This window comes from Salmo salar, chromosome 15 (assembly GCF_965601325.2).
Source record: "Salmo salar chromosome 15, fSalSal1, whole genome shotgun sequence".
Lineage (NCBI taxonomy): Eukaryota > Metazoa > Chordata > Actinopteri > Salmoniformes > Salmonidae > Salmo > Salmo salar.
This window is the reverse complement of record NC_138305.1, coordinates 46,897,355-46,917,695: the sequence shown is the minus strand read 5'-3', so window position 1 is coordinate 46,917,695 and position 20,341 is coordinate 46,897,355. Positions and strand designations below refer to the sequence as shown.

At 40.5% G+C, this 20,341-nt stretch overlaps 1 protein-coding gene across 4 annotated transcripts in view; it reads right to left on the bottom strand.

Moving 5' to 3' along the window:
- Positions 1-1,166: 1,166 nt before the first annotated feature.
- The window catches only part of LOC106599432 (uncharacterized), a 38,975-nt gene continuing 19,800 nt past the window's right edge, over positions 1,167-20,341 (bottom strand). For all 4 annotated transcript variants that reach the window (XM_082961826.1, XM_082961827.1, XM_082961828.1 and 1 more), the window contains 19 exons: positions 12,931-13,008; positions 12,631-12,708; positions 12,219-12,269; positions 12,049-12,123; positions 11,792-11,860; positions 11,237-11,311; positions 9,828-9,937; positions 8,493-8,554; positions 8,263-8,405; positions 7,918-8,145; positions 7,449-7,649; positions 7,189-7,326; positions 6,934-7,115; positions 6,499-6,663; positions 4,846-6,216; positions 4,599-4,640; positions 4,447-4,506; positions 4,124-4,193; positions 1,167-3,998 (listed from right to left, as the gene is read on the bottom strand). In XM_082961826.1, the coding sequence (XP_082817952.1) occupies positions 3,925-3,998; positions 4,124-4,193; positions 4,447-4,506; positions 4,599-4,640; positions 4,846-6,216; positions 6,499-6,663; positions 6,934-7,115; positions 7,189-7,326; positions 7,449-7,649; positions 7,918-8,145; positions 8,263-8,405; positions 8,493-8,554; positions 9,828-9,937; positions 11,237-11,311; positions 11,792-11,860; positions 12,049-12,123; positions 12,219-12,269; positions 12,631-12,708; positions 12,931-13,008 (3,272 nt within the window). In that variant the 3' untranslated portion in view covers positions 1,167-3,924. The remainder of the gene's footprint in view (positions 3,999-4,123; positions 4,194-4,446; positions 4,507-4,598; positions 4,641-4,845; positions 6,217-6,498; positions 6,664-6,933; positions 7,116-7,188; positions 7,327-7,448; positions 7,650-7,917; positions 8,146-8,262; positions 8,406-8,492; positions 8,555-9,827; positions 9,938-11,236; positions 11,312-11,791; positions 11,861-12,048; positions 12,124-12,218; positions 12,270-12,630; positions 12,709-12,930; positions 13,009-20,341) is intronic.

Below are 20,341 nucleotides of genomic sequence, written 5' to 3'. Positions count from 1 at the left end.
TAATTCTCCCTTATTCCTTGAGCCAAATCGGAGATTTGACGATACAGCCTATAGGGAGGAGGTCAGAGACCTGGCCGGATGGTGCCAGAATAAGACTAAGGAGATGATTGTGGCTACAGGAAAAGGAGGGCCGAGTACGCCCCCATTCTCATCGATGGGGCTGTAGTGGAGCAGGTTGATAGCTTCAAGTTCCTTGGTGTCCACATCACTAACAAAGTAGAATGGTCCAAACACACCAAGACAGTTGTGAAGAGGACATGACAAAGCCTATTCCCCCTCAGGAAATTAAAAATATTTGGCATGGGTCCTTAGATCCTCAAAAGGTTCTACAACTGCAACATCGAGAGCATCCTGACGGGTTGCATCACCGCCTGGTATGGCAACTCCGACCGCATAGCACTACGAAGGGTAGTGCGTTCGGCCCAGTACATCACTGGGGCTAAGCTGCCTGTCATCCAGGACCTCTACACCAGGCAGTGTCAGAGGATGGCCTTCAAAATTGTCAAAAACCCCAGCCACCCCAGTTCTCTCTGCTACCGCATGGCAAGCGGTACTGGAGCGCCAAGTCTAGGACCAAAAGGCTTCTCAACAGCTTTTACCTCAAAGCCATAAGACTCCTGAACAGGTAATCAAATGGCTACCCAGACTATTTGCATTGTGTTCCGCCCCCCACCACCAACCCCTCTTTTACGCTGCTGCTACTCTCTGTTTATCATATATGCATAGTCACTTTAACTATACATTTCATGTACATACGACCTCATTTAGCCCAACAAACTGTTGCTCCCTCGCTTTGCTACCCAGACTATCTGCATTGTGTCCCACCACCCCCTCTTTTACGCTACTCTCTGTTTATCATATATGCATAGTCACTTTCACCATACCTACATGTACATACTACCTCAATTAGCCTGACTAACCGGTGCCTGTATATAGCCTCGCTACTGTTATTTTTCACAGTCTTTTTACTGTTGTTTTTATTTCCTTAATTATCTATTGTTCACCTAATATGTATTTTTTTACTGAAAAATTGCACTGTTGGTAAGGGCCTGTAAGTAAGCATTTCACTGTAAGGTGTTGTATTCGGCGCAAGTGACAAATACACTTTGATTTGATTTGATCAGTGTGGTACAAAGTCATGAGGAAAGCAGAAATCGTACAGTGAATAAGGCAAACACGGCATCTTTATTGGGTATATGGTTGAACCAATACATTTTTTTGCGAATTGCAGCAACACCGTCTGTGAGACAGGTGCAACGAGACAAAACTCTTTGTTACTACTTGTGTATCCAACATGATATATAATTATACACATTTAAAATATGCCATTACATAAGAAAAGTCAATAGCAGATGTATAACATTCCTTAATACAACGTATATAAGTGGTAATGGCAACAATATGGAAAACCAGTAAAAATGTATTTAAAAAAAGGCGAATTCTCTGTAATACAGTTAACACTTGTCTGTACCAATGCAGCTAATTGACCTTCATAAGTTGCTGTAATTGTCTGGTCATCTATTATATTTGAATATTGCTACTGTATATTTGGAAACCTGAATCGCAAAAAAGAAAAAGTACTTCAATACCATACATCATTTAAAGTGCTATGTCTTGTTCAGAAGTTGGTTCAAGCTGGTCCATCATTTACATGTATTTATCATTTGCGTCTAGACTCATAAATATGTACAACAAAAAAGAAGCAAGTCTCTCAGACACCTTATACAGTGGCTTATTCACCCCTTGGCATTTTTCCTATTTTGTTGCCCTTACAACCTGGGATTAAAATTGATTTTTCGGGGGTTTGTATCGTCTGATTTACTCAACATGCCTACCACTTTGAAGATTTTTTTTATTGTGAAACAAACAAGAAATAAGACAAAAAAACGGAACACTTTAGCGTGCATAACTATTCACCCCCCCAAAGTCAATACTTTGTAGAGCCACCTTTTGCAGCAATTACAGCTGCAAGTCTCTTGGGGTATGTCTCTATAAGCTTGGCACATCTAGCCACTGGGGTTTTTGCCCATTCTTCAACGCAAAACTGCTCCAGCTCCTTCAAGTTGGATGGGTTCTGCTGGTGTACAGCGATCTTTAAGTCATACCACAGATTCTCAATTGGATTGAGGTCTGGGCTTTGACTAGGCCATTCCAAGACATTTAAATGTTTCCCCTTAAACCACTCAAGTGTTGCTTTAGCAGTATGCTTAGGGTCATTGTCCTGCTGGAAGGTGAACCTCCATCCCAGTCTCAAATCTCTGGAAGACTGAAACAGGTTTCCCTCAAGAATTTCCCTGTATTTAGCGCCATCCATCATTCCTTCAATTCTGACCAGTTTCCCAATCCCTGCTGGTGAAAAACATCCCCACAGCATGATGCTGCCACCACCATGCTTCACTGTGGGGATGATGCTCTCGGGATGATGAGAGGTGTTGGGTTTGCGCCATACATAGCGTTTTCCTTGATGGCCAAAAGCTCAATTTTAGTCTCATCTGACCAGAGTACCTTGTTCCATATGTTTGGTGAGTCTCCCACATGCTTTTTGGCGAACACCAAACGTGTTTGCTTATTTTTTCTTCAAGCAATGGCTTTTTTCTGGTCACTCTTCCTTAAAGCCCAGCTCTGTGGAGTGTATGACTTAAAGTGGTACAATGGTCAGATACTCCAATCTCCGCTGAGGAGCTTTGCAGCTCCTTCAGGATTATCTTTGGTCTCTTTGTTGCCTTTCTGATTAATGCCCTCCTTGCCTGGTCCATGAGTTTTGGTGGGAGGCCCTCTCTTGGCAGGTTTGTTGTTGTGCCATATGCTTTCCATTTTTGAATAATGGATTTAATGGTTCTCCGTGGGATGTTAAAAGTTTCAGCTATTTTTTTATAACCCAACCCTGATCTGTACTTCTCCACAACTTTGTCCCTGACCTGTTTGGAGAGCTCCTTGGTCTTCATGGTGCCGCTTGCTTGGTGGTGGCCCTTGCTTAGTGGTGTTGCAGACTCTGGGGCCTTTCAGAACAGGTATATATATATTGAGATCATGTGACAGATCATGTGACACTTAGATTGCACACAGGTGGACTTTATTTAACAAATTATGTGACTTATGAAGGTAATTGGTTGCACAAGATCTTATTTGGGGGCTTCATAGCAAAGGGGTTGAATACATATGCACACACCACTTTTCCGTGTAATATTTTTTTTTTTTTTTTTAAACAAGTAATTTTTTTCATTTCACTTCACCAATTTGGATTATTCTGTGTATGTCCATTGCATGAAATCCAAATAAAAATCTATTTAAACTACAGGTTGTAATGCAACAAAATAGGAAAATGCTTGTACTACCTAGTGGTGTAAAGTACTTAAGTACAAATACTTGAAAGTACTACTTAAGTAGTTTTTGGGGGTAACTGTACCTTACTTTACTATTTATAATTTTGACAAATTTACTTTTACTTCACTACATTCCTAAACAAAAGAATGTACTTTTTACTCCATAGATTTTACCTGACACCCAAAAGTACTCGTTACTTTTTGAATGCTTAGCAGGACATGAAAATGGTCCAACTCACACACTTATCAAGAAAACACATTGTCATCCCTTCTGCCTCTGATCTGGCGGACTCACTAAACACAAATACATCTTTTGTAAATGATGTCTGTGTGTTGGAGTGTGCCCCTGGCTATCCATACATTTTAAAAACAAAAAAATGGTGTCATCTGCTTTGCTTAAAAGAAATAATTTTAAATGATTTATACTTTTACTTTTGATACTTACGTAAGTATTTTTTATCAATTACATTTACTTTTGATACTTAAGAATATTTAAAAACAAATACTTTTACTCAAATAGTATTTTACTGGGTGACTTTTACTTGAGTAACTTCATATTCATTTATCTATACTTTTACTCAAGTATGACAATTGGGTACTTTTAGGTGTTAATGAAAGACTCTATAGCATCAGTGCTGTTGGAAGAATTTGCAGCTTCTGAAACATTGTAGACATCTGTCAAAGCAAGAGAAGTCAAACAGTTTGTTTGTTATATAAAGCAAGGCAGAGTGATTATTTAACAAAACAAATATTTAAAGAACTGTGATAATTTCAAAATTCATAAAAAATGTTGAGCTTACTCCTCCTTATCCTTCTTCGGATGAAGTTTAATGCACTGGTTGATGATGTTGCCGCGCCACCACTGGTACTCTGGAATGGAAAAAAATGATATACACTCATTGGGCAATCAATATTCGTTGATACAGTAGTAAGTCTTATCAGAGAGAATCGAGCCTATGAGGAAGGCCAAAAGCAACCCTTTAAACTCATGGTTTAACTTCAGAATTCTGAAATTGCAAAACATGTCTAAATACAAGGATCATCAGTGCACATAATACACATGTAATTAATATGAAACATTTGAGGTAAATATAGAAGAAACAGTGTGAAGAGATGTACTTACCCTCGTACGGTCAGAGCCTGGGAGGATGGAAGAGAACGTTCCTGCTATAGCTGACCGGATCTGAAAGCACAGGACCATTTAATAAAAAAGCACAACACTCTTGCATACAAAGAGGGTATAAACAAAAAATGTAGGACTTTTCAAACACATACCTTGCCGTCTAAAAGTGTTCCAAACACCAAAACAAAGAAACCCTTTTTAAGAAAGATTAAAGATTAATGTACATAATACAATGTTGCAAATGTTGTTCGACATCATGAAAACAAATGTAGTTGTAAACATGTTGACATTTTACATCAGAACTCATTACTTGCAGCTTTCAGTTGGAAAATAAAATTAAATAATGATTTCAGTGTATGGCACTATAATGGAAAATAATGCACCAATGTATTCAGTTACCTGCAGTGAATTGAAGAGGGCAAATACAATATGGATTCCCTTATTTGTTGGATCAACCATGGTTCCTACTCCCAGTCCCCAGGCAAGGCCAAAGAATGGAGTCAGAATAGCCAGACACCTGGCAATGACCACAACAGCATTTCTCTCATCTGGCTGGGAAGCATCCCCCACGCCTCTCCTCAGCATTTTGTACAGAACCACAATCAGGATCAAAAAGTTGATGACCACTATGGTCAGGGCAGGGATCACAAAAGCAAGGAGAGCCATTGTCTTGTCCCACTTGAGCCAACATGCCTGGTTTTCCTTGATGTATCCACCACTTGGAGCTGTTGCTGCCACAGTAACAACAGCAATGATAAGAGGTGCCCCATAGCCTACTGAGAAGCCAATAGCCAGCATAGTTGATTTTGACATATGGGAGAAAACCAAGACGGTCCGGTAGAAAAGGAGAAGGCCTGAGATCAGCATCCAAAAGAACAGAGCAAGGTAGAAAAAGTGAATGAAAAACGTTGCTGCAGTACATGACGGTATAGGTGTTGTGGTGTCCTCGCCTGGATTTTCAAGGGAATTTTTTGATATTGATGCACCAATAATAAACCAAATGTCGGCAATCAGGAGAGACACAGCAATGTTCACAATGGAGACATGGCGCATGTAAGAGGTGTTGTTTCTGGTCATGGCCTTCCATACACAAGCCTCAATGATGAGACAAATGACTAAACTACCCATCGATATGCCAACTCCAACATAAGTGATTATATCCAAAGCATCTTGAATCTCTTTTGGAATGGAAGTTGACATCAAAATGGAGAAGGAGGTCAGATGGTTACAGTGACAGGTGACCCTGCCATTCTCCTTAGACTTCACATTACATCCTGCGTTATCCCATCCTCCAAAGCTGTTAAAAAGGCTGAAGTTCCAGAAAACACACTGAGGATTGAGTGTGAGCGACTTGTTCACCTTATCGAAGTTCAATAAGACATTTTCAGTCGTTCCATTCACCTTTACCAGCACTACACGTCCATTGATGATGTCATTGAGACTTTGAATGCTGCCATTCCTGACAGGTAACACATTAATGAGGGAGGAGAACGTTAGAGTGGTGATGGTGAGGTGATTGGAATTAGTCTCTGGAATCTCTATTAACACACTTGAATTTAAGTCGGTGCTGAATGAGTTGTTAATTGTGTTTTGATTTAACTGAATTAGCTGTGTTGTCACGTTAAAGGACTTCGTTGGGAGAGAACCTGCAAAAAATTCCATGGAGCCCAGTAAACTAGAGCTGGTGTTTCTACTTTGGTTGGCATTGAGAGTGGTCCAGGATGCTTTTGCTTCATCAGAAACTAGGACATTCACTGTTTCTAGAATGTTCTGGGGAGTCAATGAGAAATCTGAGTTAGGTCCAAACTTAATGTTAATACTTAAAAAAAATAAAAATTTAAGCAAAACATGCACTCATGCTTATCTCACCACTATCAATAAACTTAAGTGTATTTCATTAGTTTTAGTTTATTTAAAGCATCAACTTATTTTCCAAACTTCATGCATTCAAAGTATACTAAAACCAAGTGAGCTGATATACTGTATATTTTTGTTTCTCTTGCACTGATCTCTACAGTTTATCTGTGCTTGTTTTGTTTGTTTTCAACATACCTTTATCGCAGACTGGCTGATATTCTTTGAAACACTTGCAACAATTCTCAGAATATCAACAATGGTCGAAATAGTTGCAATTGAACTAACGATTTTCTCTTTTAGATTACCAGAGGTATTACTAAGTTTTGTTAAGAAATCACCAACTGTTGCCTCTTCCAATTCCTGCAGAGGAAGATATGATTATACTTAGAAAATATACTGTATGTCATACACTTACATTTAGGACATCTAAGAGAAACATGATACTGTGGATCAAGTTTGAAAATAAATAAATAAATATCATAATTGCTTACAAAAGTATCAAGTCATACAAATTAGTTTTCCTTCAAATGGATAACAACAACAGAATATCATGCTCCAAATTATAAATACAGTTAAGACAACGATTGCTAGGGTTTACCAATCATGGTAGGTGTTATTAAAAAGTATTACCTGAGATGAGGCCAGTAGCGCATTGATTGCAGTCAAGACACAAGTGTTACTCTGAACTTTCCATGTTCCATCGCTTCCACATATCGCTGTCTTTTCTCCATCCTCACCTTTAGCACATGGTGCCACTGATGTGTCTTTCACTTGGCCACTACCATATACCGGATCGTCTTTGCAAATCATAGCTAGAAAACATATTTTATTCAGAAATTTGAAACAGCAAATACTGTATTCAAAGACAGCAAATACTGTACTTACCTCCTACGAAAATAGTCAATTTTGTAGTCTTTTCATATCCTGTTGGGTCTTTCACTTGGCACGTTAATGTGACAATGGATGGTCTGTTACAGTTTTTAATTTGATAGTTAAATTTAATGCAATTGTCAGGAGTCTCATCTATAAATAATAAATGTAAAAAAATGTCAGATTGTTATGATGTAGACAACATGGTTTATGCATTCATTTATTTGGTATCTTGTCATATTGAAAAGGAAGTCTGATTATCAACTAACACTTACTTGTGATTAATTCCACATCCCCTTCTTTCCACATTAGTTTATAGGGAGTCTGCACACAACACTCCAATGGCTGACTTTTTCCCTCCTCACATTTGGTATTCATTTCTGTCTTCGTTTGAATAATGGGAGCATCTTTGATATCAATTTGACCCGTTTGGTAGAAATAGATTTTGTCACTCTTCAGAGTGCATTCGTATTTCCCTGGGATAAAACAATATTGACATTGTTGAGTCAAGAAACAATATCTGGACAGAAAAAAATGAGCATTCTTTGTCTTCTGTAACTTTGGGTGGGTATGCTCTGGGTTTAGAGATTTCAATGTTATAGAAACCAAAATGTAACAGTGATTAAAAAAAGGTAATAAAACTGTCATTACATAATATATTTAGATTATAGTCTCCTGCTTTCCTGCCAGGGTAGTTTAATTGTATAAAAAAAATAAGCGTAAAATATGCACTTTTCGACTTACCTTCATCCTCAGCAATTACATTTTTGATAGCAAGTTTTGTCTTTTGTGATGCAAAATCTTCTGTATTGATGGTGAACCTTCCAGTCGATGTTAAAACTCTTCCGTTTCGTTTCCACTCAACATTTTTAATAGTGCCCATCTTTACAGTATCAGGAGGAGGTCCACACTCCAGAGTCATGGTGCCACCAGAGTAAATGGTAGTTGGTTTATAACTTAATACTGTGTTACCTTGGAATAGATTAAGACATTCGTGGTCAACTGTTTTTTTAGACCGATATTTAAAGCATCTTTTTTTTTGGTCATAAGAATTTGCAATAATGTGATTTGAGAAAGTTAAGGACTTACTGTTATAAATAATATTGAAAGAGCTAATATCAATTTTATAAACAGCTGGAAGTGATGTTGCAATTCCAGCATTAGCGTTGCTAATTGCAGTGGGGTCTGCAGCTGTGGTCATAACATCAAAGTTGGCTATAACACTTCCACGGCTGTTAACAGGAACCAAAGAGAGAATTCAGAAATAAATACATGTTGAATGGAAACAGCTTACTTCCATAACAACAGTAGATACCTACCTGAAACTTGTCAATACTGCTGAAATAAACCCTGGCATGTTCTTCCAATACTGGCCCCAGATCTGTGTGAGATAATGACGTTAATCATGTAAAAAAAAAATGTTGCAATATTTCCAATGCACTACATGACCAAAAGTATGTGGAAACCTGCTCGTCGAACATCTAATTTCAAAATCATGGGCATTAATATGGAGTTGGTCCCCCCTTTGCTGCTATAACAGCCACTCTTCTGGAAGGCTTTCCACTAGATGTTGGAACATTGCTGTGGGGACTTGATTCCTTTCAGCCACAAGAGCATTAGTGAGGTGATGTTGGGCAATTAGGCCTGGCTCGCAGTTGGCGTTCCAATTCATCCCAAAGGTGTTCGGTGGGGTTGAGGTCAGGGCTCTGTTCAGGCCAGTCAAGTTCTTCCACAACGATCTCAACAAACCATATGGACCTCGCTTTGTGCACGGGGGCATTGTCAGGCTGAAACAGAAAAGGGCCTTCCCCAAACTGTTACCACAATGTTGGAAGCACAGAATCATCTAGAATGTCATTGTACACTGTAGCGTTAAGATTTCCCTTCAGTGGAACTAAGGAGCCTGAACCATGAAAAACAGCCCCAGACCATTATTCCTCCTCCACCAAACTTTACAGTTGGAACTATGCAGTTGGGCAGGTAGTGTTCTCCTGGCATCCGCCAAACCAAGATTAGTTTGTCGGACTTCCAGATGGTGAAGCGTGATCCATCACTCCAGAGAACGCATTTCCACTGCTCCAGAGTACAATGGGGGTGAGCTTTACACCACTCCAGCCAATGCTTAGCATTGCGCATGGTGATCTTAGGCTTGTGTGCGGCTGCTCGGCAATGAAAGCCCATTTCATGAAGCTCCCGATGAACAGTTATTGTGCAGTTTGGAACTTGGTAGTGAGGGTTGCAACCAAGGACAGACAATTTTTACGCGTAATGCTCTTCAGCACCGCGGTCCCGTTCTGTGAGCTCGAGTGGCCCACCACTTCGCGGCTGAGCCGTTGTTGCTTCTAGACGTTTCCACTTCACAATAACAGCCATGTTGAAAGCCACTGAGCTCTTTAGTATGGCCATTCTACTGCCAATGTTTTCTATGGAGATTGCATGGCTTGGTTTTATACACCTGTCAGTAACGGGTGTGGTTGAAATAGACGAATCCACTAATTTGAAGGGGTGTCCACATACTTTTGTATATATAGTGTACTTCCTAAGCATTCAGAATTATTACACTGAAAATGTACCCTGGCTAGATAATTGTATGAATAGTTATTTAATGCATTTGATTATTTACTTGGGCCAACAATAACTTGAGTCGTACTTACAACTGGTTCAATATCGCCTTTGTACTTTTTGTATTTGTCACTATTTTTATCATTTAGGTCGCTAGTGAAATCTACATTCATTTTGAAGGACATCGCCAACAACAGAATATCTGAAACAAAAGAAGAAGAATGACAAACATGCTTAAATGGAATGGAATTGTTGCTACCTATACTGTATATCCTATTATTCACTCCCCTCCATATGTATTTGGACGGTGAAGATAAAGTGTTACATTTGGTTTTATACTCCAGCCTTTTGGAATTGAGATCAAATGTTTCATATGAGGCAACAGTACAGAATGTGTCCTTTTATTTGAGGGTATTTTCATACATATCTGTTTTACCGTTTAGAAATTAAAGCACAGGGCCTCCTAAGTGGCGCAGTGGTCTAAGGCAGTGCTTGCTGTGCCACTAGAGATTTTGGGTTCGAGTCCAGGCTCTGTCACAGGCAGCCGCGACCGGGAGACCCATGGGGCGGCGCACAATTGTCCCAGCGTCGTCCGGCAGCGGAAGGTTTGGCCGGCAGGGATGTCCTTGTCCCATCGCGCACTAGCGACTCCTGTGGCTGGCCGGGCACAGTGCACGCTGACACGGTCGCCAGGTGTACGGTGTTTCCTCCAACACATTGGTGCGGCTGGCTTCCGGGTTAAGTGGGCATTGTGTCAAGAGGCAGTACGGCTTGGTTGGGTTGTGTTTCGGAGGACGCACAGCTCTTGACCTTCGCCTCTCACGAGTCCGTACGGGAGTTGCAGTGATGAGACAAGACTGTAACTACCAATTGGTTACCATGAAATTGGGGAGAAAACGGGGTATTTCTTTTTTTTATAAAAATGAAAAATAATAAAAAAAATAATAATAATAAAGAAATGAAAGCACTTTATGTATCTAGTCCCCCCATTTGAGAAAGTCATAAGTATTTGGAAAAATGTACTTATAGTGTAGAAAAGTAGTCACAAGTGTAGTATTTGTTCCCATATTCCTTGCACTCAATGAATAAATTAAGCTTGTGACTCTACAAACTCACTGAATGCATTTGCATAATGTTTTGTTTGTGTTTCAGATTATATTTTTCCCTATAGGAACTGAATGGTGAATAATGCATTCTGTCATTTTGGAGACACTTTTAATGTAAGTAAGAATAGAAGATGTCTCTGAACACTTTTACATTAATGTGGATGCTACCATGATTATGTATCGTGAATAATAATGACTGAGAAATTAACAGAGGCACAAAGATCATACCCCCCAAAAATGCCATTGCTAATGCTGAGAGGTTAACATGTTTTGTTGTAGCCTCTGTAACCTTCTCACCTGTCAATATTCATGATTGATTCAGGATTTTTCATAATCATGGCATAATCAGTATTCATTTAGTAGTGTTCAGAAACATCTTCTATTCTTACACATACCAGCTGGTTTTGCAGTTGTTGGTGTTGGTGGTGGTATTGCTGTTGTTGTTGGTGGTTCAGTAGTTGCTGTACTTCCTGGTGGGAGAGACACATGGCATAGTAGTAGGTGAAAGCTATAGTACAAAACTGTAGGTGGATGACAGAACAACACCTGTGCTACCTGTGGTGGTTGTTCTCTGTTCTGTTCTGGGCGTAGGTGTTGCAGAGGCTACAGCAAAGCGGTAATATACAGTAGTGACCGACTGTTACATTGTTAGATCTGTTTGGTGAACTATGGTTCACCTACTACTGGTGAATGTGGTCAGGATTCATTTAGAAGTGTTCAGAAACATCCTCTATTCTTACACACACCAGCAGGTTTTGCAATTGTTGTTGGTGGTGATATTATCATAGTTGGTGGGGTTGTTTTTGTACTTAATGCTGGTGTTGATTCAGTAGTTCATGAATTTGTGGGTGCAGTAGAGTCTACAGCAGAGAAGTAACATAGATTGTTAGGTCTGTTTGGTGAAGTCCGCTTTAGACAGGTTTTGTTATACAGAAATTGATGACACTTACCAGTGTCTGTGGTCGGTTGTGTTGTGGGATCAGCTGTAGTGGTCTGTTTTGTTGCAGGTGTAGTAGAGTCTACCAAGAGAGAAGTAACATAGTGGTAAACTAAAGAAGCAGATTAACAGAAACTCATAATGCCTCAGAAAGTACTATTTGATAGCCTTCAGAAGCACTTAGCCTGGTCAATGTGGTCAGTTCTGTTGTGACAGATAGTGACAATAAAAATGCCATTTTGTTCTGAAATAAAATGTTAGCTGTCATACTGGTAACTGTGGTCAGTTGTGTTGTGAGGTTAGCTGTAGTACTTTCTCCTGTTGTGGGTGCAGATGTTGTAGAGTCTACAGAAGGGAAGAAACATTGTGATTGAGTGTCAGGTCTTTTGGTGGTGAACTCTGCTTCAGACAAGTTTTGTTCTCCAGAACTTGAAACTTACTGGTAACTTTGGTCATTTGTTCTGTAGTGCTGGCCTCAGGTGTCGTAGAGTCTTAACAAGAGAGAAACAGAAATTGTGACAAATGTGTGAGGAACTGAGGTTCAGAATAAATTATTTTCAGCAGTTAATGACTGTATTTCCAGGTAACTTTGGTAAATTGTGTTGTGGGGTCAGCTGTAGTGGTCTGTTTTGCTGTGGCTGCTGGTATAGTAAAGTCTACCAAGAGATAAGCAACATAAGGATAGATTGAAGAAGAAACAGATTAATATAAACTCATACTATGTTTAGAATTGTTTTTACCAGCCTTTAAAAGCACTTAGTCTACTGGTTATTAGTGTTAGTTCTGTTGTGACAGATAGTGACACGTTAATGCAACTTTGTTCTGAACTAAAATATAATAGCATACACTTACTGGTAACTGTGTTCAGTTGTGTTGTGAGGTCAGCTGTAGTACTTTGTTCTGTAGTGCTGGACTCGGGTGTCGTAGAGTCTAAAGCAGAGAGAGAAAGAGAGAGATTGTGACAATTTTATGAAGAACTTATATTCTGAACAAAGTATTTTCACCAGTACTTGATTTTATTTACTGGTAACTGTGGTCAGTTGTGTTGTGAGGTCAGCTGTAGTACTTTCTCCTGTTGTGGGTGCAGATGTTGTAGAGTCTACAGCAGGGAAGAAACACACATTTTGTTCTCCAGAACTTGATGATACTTACTGGTAACTGTGGTCAGTTGTGTTGTGTTATCAGCTGTAGTTATTTGTTCTGTAGTGCTGGCCTCAGGTGTTGTAGAGTCTAAATTAGAGAGAGAGAGAGAGAGAGACAGAGAGACAGACAGACAGACAGACAGACAGACAGACAGACAGACAGACAGACAGACAGACAGACAGAGATTTGACAAATGTGTGAAAAACTGAAGTTCCGAACAAATTATTTTCACTAGTACTTGACTGTATTTACTGGTAACTGTGGTAAATTGTTCTGTGGGGTCAACTGTAGTGATCTGTTTTGTTGTGGCTTTAGGTATAGTAGCGCCTACCAAGAGATAAGCAACAGTGATACATTAAATTAGAAACACATTACTAAACAAATACTACTTTTTCCCAGCCTTTAGAAGCGCTTAGTCTACTGGTCACCAGTGTCAATTCTGTTGTGACAGATAGTGACATGTTTATGCAACTTTGTTCTGAACTAAAATATATTATCCTACACATACTGGTAACTTTGGTCAGTTGTATTGTGAGGTCAGCTCTAGGTCTTTGTTCTGTTGTGGGTGCAGTTATTGTCGTGTCTACAGCAGGGAAGTAACATCACACTGGGCACACCACATCATTTCAACATGGATAATTAGGTAATATTTGGTTGAGATGTTGCTTAATGAGAATACAACCTATACTCATCCACTCAAAAAGACAGCCAAAGTTAGTTGAATTTCCAATGTGTTATCGCTATGCTTTCCACCATCTTAAAGCCCACCAAATTCTAATGGAAAAACAATGTCTGATTTTTGGTTTAGTTTTCACCCAAATGTATATCACTTCGCTTTTAACCATTTAAAACAGCAAAGTTCAAATGTTTTGTTTATTTATACAACAGATTATTGTGTTCCCACTGGTCACAGATGTCAATTCAATGTCTATTCCATGTTGGTTCAACGTAATTTCATTGAAATGACTTGGAAACAATGTTGATTTAACTAGTGTGCTCAGTGGGTTATCACTGTGCTTCATATAAAAGTAGAACCAAATGACCTGGATTGCAGTTGCGATTACATTAAACGTAAGCCTACAGTATATGGTAGAAGAGATCAATGTCGTTCGATATTCTGCACAGATTATTACTGCAATTGTGAAGATCTCCACAGACCTGTACTTATTCCTGCTATCTTGAACATGCACTTTATATGATTATATAAGAAGAAATGTACAGTTACAGTAACCTCAAAATGTGGCCATAGATATGCTGCTGATTTTAAAGTTGAATTTTACATTTGTTTGTAAGATTGTCTTAACTTTAAGCTATACTGTATTACAAAAGTAATATTGAATTGTTTTTGGTTGACATCGCAACAAAATATCTACATTTAAAGGTGATGTACACTGTATGTACTTCTTCTGAGCCACTGGCTTATTCCAATTCTTTAACTTTTATTTTGGTTGAGTTGGAGACGTTAATCCAACATATCATTTGTTAACTTGTCGACAACCAAATATCAACATTTGAAGGATATTTATCTTCTGCTTTGATAGTTCTATCTGTGCCACTGACTTAGTCTGGCTTGAATTCCAATTTGTCTACAAATTAATAATTGATATGTTAGATTCGTGTCTCCATCTCAACCAAAAATCTAATTTAAAGAATAGGACTAAATCAAATCAAACTTGAAATGCACTCCTTCCCCAGTGAGCTAAAGGCTTGAACTTCCGCTTTCAAGGAGTGGGACACTAATCCGGACGCTTATCAGAAATCCTAATACGCCCAGTGACGAACCATCAAACAGGCAACGTATTAATACAGACCTAAGACCGAATCGTACTACATCGGCTCTGATGCTCGAATGTGTCAGTGCTTGCAAACTATCACGAATTAGAAAGGGAAACCCGGCCAAGAGCTGCTCAGTGAAGTGAGCCTACATGACGAGCTAAATGCCTTCTATGCTCTCTTCGAGGCAAGCAACACTGAACCATGCGTGAGAGCACTAGCTGTTCCAGAGGACTATATGATCACTCTGCTGTTCATTGACTACAGCTCAGCATTGAACTCCATAGTGCCCTCCAAGCTCATCACTAAACTAAGGACCCTGGGACTGAACGCCTTCCTCTGCAACTGGATCCTTGACTTCCTGACAGGCCCCTCCCAGGTGGTGAGGGTAGGCAACAACACTGGGGCCCATCAGGGGGTGCGTTCTCAGTCCCCTCCTGTACTCCCTGTTCACCCACGACTGCATGGCCATGTACAACTCCAACTCCATCATTAAGTTTGGCGAAGACACGATGGTAGGCCTGATCACCGACGACGTTGAGATAGCCTATAGGGAGAAGGTCAGAGACCTGGCAGTGTGCTGCCAACACAACAACCTTTCTCTCAACTTGTGCAAGAAAAAGGAGCTTATTGTGGACTACAGGAGACAGAGGGCCGAACACACCCCATTCACATCGATTAGGCTGTTGTGGAGCGGGTCGAGAGCTACAAGTTTCTCAGTGTCCACATCACTAAGGACCTATCATGGTCCAAACACACCAAGTCGTGAAGAGGGCAGGACAATGCCTCTTCCCCCTCAGGAGGCTGAAACTATTTGGGATGGGCCCTCAGATCCTCAAAAAGTTCTATAGCTGCACCATTGAAAGCATCTTGACTGGCTGCATCACCGCTTGGCATGGCAACTGCTCGGCATCAGACCACAAGGTGCTACAGAGGGTAATGCACATGGGGCCAAACTTCACTGGGGCCAAACTCCCTGCCATCCAGGACCTCTTTACCAGGCTGTGTCAGGGGAAGGCCGAAAAAATGTAAAAAACTCCAGCCACCCATGTCATAGACTGTTCTCTCTGCTACCAGAGTGCCATGTCTGAGACCAAAAGGCTCCAGAACAGTATTCACACCCCTTGACTCTTTCCACATTTTGTTACGTTACAGCTTGAATTGAATTTACCACAGGTGGACTCCAATCAAGTTGTAGAAACATCTCAAGGATGATCAATAGAAACAGGATGCACCTGAGCTCAATTTCGAGTCTAACAGCAAATGGCCTGCAAACTATGACAAATTAGAAATGTATTTCTGTTTTTTATTTTTAATAAACTTGCAAACATTCTACATCAATCTACACACAATACACCATAATGACTAAGCTAAAACAGGCTTTTAGAAAGTTTATTTTATTAAAGCAAGTTTATTAAAAATAAAAAACAGAAATACCTTATTTATATAAGTATTCAGACCATTTGTTATGAGACTCGAAATTGAGCTCAGGTGCATCCTGTTTCCATTAATCATCCTTGAGATGTTTCTACAACTTGATTGGAGTCCACCTGTGGTAAATTCAATTGATTGGACATGATTTGGAAAGGCACACACCTGTCTATAAAAGGTCCCACAGTTGACAACGCATGTCAGAGCAAAAACCAAGCCATGAGGTCGAAGAAACAGGATGTCTGTTGCATTGAAGGTCGCCAAGAACACAGTGGCCTCTATCATTCTCTGGGCTAGGCGGGACGAATTCGTCCCACCTACGTAACAGCCACTTTAAGCCTGTGGCGCGATTTTAAAAACCTTAAAAATCCTATTACTTCAATTTCTCAAACATATGACTATTTTACAGCTATTTAAAGACAAGACTCTCGTTAATCTAACCACACTGTCCGATTTCAAAAAGGCTTTACAACGAAAGCAAAACATTAGATTATGTCAGCAGAGTACCAAGCCAGAAATAATCAGACACCCATTTTTCAAGCCAGCATATAATGTCACCAAAACCCAGAAGACAGCTAAATGCAGCACTCACCTTTGATGATCTTCATCAGATGACAACCCTAGGACATTATGTTATACAATACATGCATGTTTTGTTCAATCAAGTTCATATTTATATCAAAAACCAGCTTTTTACATTAGCATGTGACGTTCAGAACTAGCATACCCCCCGCAAACTTATGGGGAATTCGCTAACATTTTACTAAATTACTCACGATAAACGTTCACAAAAAGCATAACAATTATATTAAGAATTATAGATACAGACCTCCTCTATGCACTCGATATGTCCGATTTTAAAATAGCTTTTTGGTGAAAGCACATTTTGCAATATTCTAAGTACATAGCCCAGGCATCACGGGCTCGCTATTTAGACACCCGGCAAGTTTAGCACTCACCATAATCATATTTACTATTATAAAAGTTTGATTACCTTTTGTTGTCTTCATCAGAATGCACTCCCAGGACTGCTACTTCAATAACAAATGTTGGTTTGGTCCAAAATAATCCATCGTTATATCCGAATAGCGGCGTTTTGTTCGTGCGTTCCAGACACTATCCGAAATGGTAAAGAAGTGTCGCGCGCATGGCGCAATTCGTGACAATAAAATTCTAAATATTCCATTACCGTACTTCGAAGCATGTCAACCGCTGTTTAAAATCAATTTTTACGCCATTTTTCTCGTAGAAAAGCGATAATATTCCGACAGGGAATCTCCTTTTCGGCAAACAGAGGAAAAAATCACAAAGGCGGGGGCGGTCGGGTCACGCGCATAAGCCCAGAGTCCCTTGATCGGCCACTTGAGAAAGGCGATAATGTGTTTCAGCCTGGGGCTGGAATGACGACATTCTGTTTTTTCCCGGGCTCTGAGAGCCTATGGAAGACGTGGGAAGTGTCACGTTAGAGCAGAGATCCTTAGTAAAAGATAGAGATGGAAAAGAAGTTCAAGAAATGGTCAGACAGGCTACTTCCTGTAAAGGAATCTCTCAGGTTTTGACCTGCCATTTGAGTTCTGTTATACTCACAGACACAATTCAAACAGTTTTAGAAACTTTAGGGTGTTTTCTATCCATATGTAATAAGTATATGCATATTCTAGTTACTGGGTAGGAGTGGTAACCAGATTAAATCGGGTATGTTTTTTATCCAGTCGTGTCAATACTGCCCCCTAGCCCTAACAGGTTAAATGGAAAAAGTTTGGAACCACCAAGACTCTTCCTAGAGCTGGCTGCCCAGCCAAACTGAGCAATAGGGGGTGAAGGGTCTTGGTCAGTGATGTGGCCAAGACCCCGATGGTCACTCTGACAGAGCTCCAGAGTTCTTCTGTGGAGATGGGAGAACCTTCCAGAAGGTTCAGCGCTCAACCAATCAGGCCTTTATGGTAGAGTGACCAGACGGAAGCAACTCCACAGGAAAAGGCACATTACAGCCCGCTTGGAGTTTGCCAGAATGCACTTAAAGGACTCTCAGACTATTAGAAACAAGATTCTCTGGTCTGATGAAACCAAGTTTGAACTCTTTGGCCTGAATGCCAAGCTTCACATCTGGAGGAAACCTGGCACCATCCCTAAGGTGAAGCATCATGGTGGCAGCCTCATGCTGTGGGGATGTTTTTCAGTGGCAGGGACTGGGAGACTAGTCAGGATGGAGGGAAAGATGAACGGAGCAAAGTACAGAGAGATCCTTGATAAAACCTGCTCCAGAGTGCTCAGGACCTCAGACTGGGGTGAATGTTCAACTTCCAACAGGACAATGACCCAAAGCACACTGCCAAGACAACACAGGAGTGGCTTCAGGATAAATCTCTGAATGTTCTTGAGTGACCCAGCCAGAGCCCGGACTTGAACACGATCAAACATCTCTGGAGGGAACTGAAAATAGCTGTGCAGCAACGCTCAATATCCTATTTGACAGAGCTTGAGAGGATCTGCAGAGAAGAATGGGAGAAACTCCCCAAATACAGGTGTGCCAAGCTTGTAGCGTCATACCCAAGAAGACTCGAGGCTGTAATCTCTGCCAAAGGTGCTTCAACAAAGTACTGAGTAAAGGGTCAGAATGCTTATATAAATGTTATATTTCAGTTTTTCGTTTATTTATACATTTGCAAAAATTTTTTTTTACCTATTTTGTTTTGTCATTATGGGGTATTGTGTGTAGATTGATGAGGGGGAAAAACTATGTAATCAATTTTAGAGTAAGGCTGTAACGTAACAAAATGTGGAAAAAGTCAAGGGTTCTGAATACTTTCCAAATGCAAAAAGAAATTGGGTTGCCTAAAACTCACATTAGTTTCTATATCTCTCGTCCCCCTTCATCTCCAAAATGGTAAAACGTGTAGTAAAAATAAATTGTGAGCCAGAGCTACACACTGTCGGTTCCAGCGAAGGAGTCAGCGGTTCATGGAGCTAGTCTTTAGCAGGAAAATGAGAGGGTTACCAGAGGTGTAGAGACCAATACATAAACCTTGAAATGCTGAAGAGTCAGTATCAAAGCAAGCGTCTCCTTCTCGAGTACTGTTTTTGATATGAGGCCAATTTCTTTGAAAAGTACCCCACAGTGTGCTCAATATGTTATCGTCATACATAGCAGCATTGTACTTAGCAGCACCAATCCGGTCCACACAATCGTCAACATTGGGCAAAGGGTATAAGTTCGACTTAGTAACGGCATTGAGTTTCTGAAAATCAGAAGAAAACCGCAGAGACCCATCTGCCTTAGGTACTAATATGCAGGGCGATTCCACGGACTGTTGCCATGTTGTGTAATGCCGTGCTCAAGCATGAACTCCACCTCACTGGAGTTTCTCTCTCTTTTCAGGTTATACTCGATAGGCATGTTGTTTGATTGGGCAACAAAACCAGGACTCGGTCACCCACATCGAAAGTGATGGTTAAGAGAAACTGGTTATCACCCTTGGCAAAGGATCAACACAGTCCTACCGGAACTCTGCTGAAAGGTTCAACAAAAGCAGGAATAGGCTGCAAAGGTGCAACTGGTACAGCTTGGTTCAGTTTACCTGCCCTCTGGCATGACAGGATTTACAGTAAGACACAACATCCTGTTTCAGACCTGGCCAGAAGAAGTTATGCAAGGTCCGGTCATATGTCTTGTTGACTCAAAAATGGTCTGCCATACTACCACCGTGAGCCAACTCAGTATCTCTTGTCGAAGCGTAACTGGGACATCAATTTGAGATACACAGGGACAATCGTCTTGCCCAGAAGTGGCGCGAGAACCATTTCCTCATTAGAATACCATCTCTTTCAAAGTAACCCACACAAACTTCATCAAACTCCTCCTCTGGACAAATCTCAGCAAAAAGAGGGGAGAGGGAAACACCCTTACTCTGTTCAGCAATCAGCTGCTTCCAAGATATCGAAGTGTCAACTGTACGGACCCTCTCTTCCTTAAGCCGTCCTACAAACCTACTCACCTTTGGGGTTTTCAAAAGAGAGGTCAACTCAGGAGGTTTCACAAGTCAGGATCACCCATAAACATCTGACATCTCAACTAGGGTGGAATCACTGACATCCTCCTCAACACTAGACTTGTTGCCGGCAACTTTCTTAGACATAGCACGTGTAATGGCACACGCTGGGAACACTATAGGGTACTCTTCTGATAGCCCATCAGGTTCCTCTACACTTGGTTCCT